Source organism: Anneissia japonica, unplaced genomic scaffold, assembly GCF_011630105.1.
Source record: "Anneissia japonica isolate Jap-2015-1 unplaced genomic scaffold, ASM1163010v1 scaffold40502_len1607_cov113, whole genome shotgun sequence".
Lineage (NCBI taxonomy): Eukaryota > Metazoa > Echinodermata > Crinoidea > Comatulida > Comatulidae > Anneissia > Anneissia japonica.
Window position 1 is genome coordinate 26 of NW_022698371.1, and position 1,551 is coordinate 1,576.

Here is a 1,551-nt window from a genome sequence, read left to right on the forward strand (position 1 = left end):
TTGAAACACATCATCAATCACCAATCATCATCATCATCATCATTGTAATCATTCATTCTTTACACATTTATATCATTTACTATTATATTGCAATTGAAACAATAAATTACTGATTGTTTTTGTTTGTGTTTTTCAGTTGGTGGACATACCAACAATATTGGAATCCTGTAAAACAACAGTTGATAAGAAAACATTCTTCAGAACTGCAGATATAATGTGACATGCCTTAATATGGTCATGATACATTACATCACAACCATATATAGGCACATCATGGCTATGGGCATACAACATCTTCACACGTCTTTGAATTGTAGATGCTTGGTTGTTCAAATGAAGGGGAAGACAGTGGAAGTGGTCGAGAGGAAAAACGTTCTCCACACAAGAACACCGACAAAGTCAACAAGAAGTTTCTATGGAACCATGGATGTAAGTTGAAAACGAAACAAATGATTAATAAACATATACCGTTGTAAATTATGTATATTGTTTGGTGTTTGAGGTCGATTATTTTATTCATCTTCAGGAGAAAGATTAATCAGTTTTATAAATTCATATGTTGATAAAAATTCATCTGTTTTCACATTTACTTTTGAACAATATCTTTAATTTCTTCAAATTACCCTTTTTTCAGTAACACCTCCACTAAAGAATGTGAGAAAATGAAGGTTCAGAAAAACAGCCAAGAAATAGGTATGTCTAACTCTGATAACATTTTCTCATACTCGCTGCCACTTGGGGATCGCATACAACAGTGACTCGGTATTCTAGTGGCATTTGCACCAGGCTAGTTACCTGGAGGTCGTGGGTTCGATTCCCACCCGAATCACTTGAGAATTTTTTTCACTAGTATTTGGGAACGTACTGAGTATTCGATACAATAATACATCAGGTAGGGCAAGACATCACTCCTTTGATATTTTCCTAATTCAAAATCACACATTATAATAGCATTTGCAGTACCAAGGTCGATAGCGCAAGGTCGATAGTCTAGTGGTTATGGCGCTAGTATGTACTGAGTATTCGGTATGATAATACGTCAGATACGGCAAAATGAGGGCAAAACATTACTACTATAATATTTTGCCATGGTGCTGGATACAAGAATGAATTATCATTAAAGATGGAAGTTTTAAATACATTTCAATATTTATTCTTTTACTTTCTTCTTGCAGTACATAGAATCACCAGATATTGAGAAAGAAGTGAAAAGACTACTAAGAATGGACAGCACAGCTATCAGAGTCCGTATCCTTTCATCCGATTTATACTATTTTGAGGAATTTTATCTATTGTTTGAATTGTGAGTAGCAGCAGTTATTTAATTAACATTTGAGGCTTGTCATCCTAAAACCAGCAAACTGTCACTAAATGAGTAATTAGCAAAGAATGTGGCAGTATTGTGTACTTTAGTACAGAGAAGCTGTAATACTTTTATTCATAACTTTAGTAATAGTGAGTCGATTCCAGTAAACGACCCATCATATTAAAGATTACAATGTGGAGAATAAGAATATATTAACAACTCAATATTTTTTTTTTGTGGTCAGG

The 1,551-nt window shown here is 33.8% G+C and overlaps 1 protein-coding gene across 2 annotated transcripts; it reads left to right on the forward strand.

Annotated features, from left to right (window-relative positions):
• The first annotated feature begins 221 nt into the window (after positions 1-221).
• LOC117102510 lies at positions 222-1,477 on the forward strand. Of its 2 annotated transcripts, XR_004444427.1 has the most exons (3): positions 245-429; positions 635-693; positions 1,176-1,477. XR_004444427.1 is itself a non-coding variant. In XM_033242802.1 (2 exons), exons 1-2 carry the CDS (start codon positions 232-234, stop codon positions 1,305-1,307), a joined length of 330 nt encoding a protein of 109 aa, XP_033098693.1. In that variant the 5' UTR covers positions 222-231; the 3' UTR covers positions 1,308-1,477. The 2 variants fall into 2 exon arrangements, 1 of the variants encoding a protein (XP_033098693.1); XM_033242802.1 differs by lacking the exon at positions 635-693 and having other exon boundaries at positions 222-429.
• The last annotated feature ends 74 nt before the right edge of the window (positions 1,478-1,551 follow it).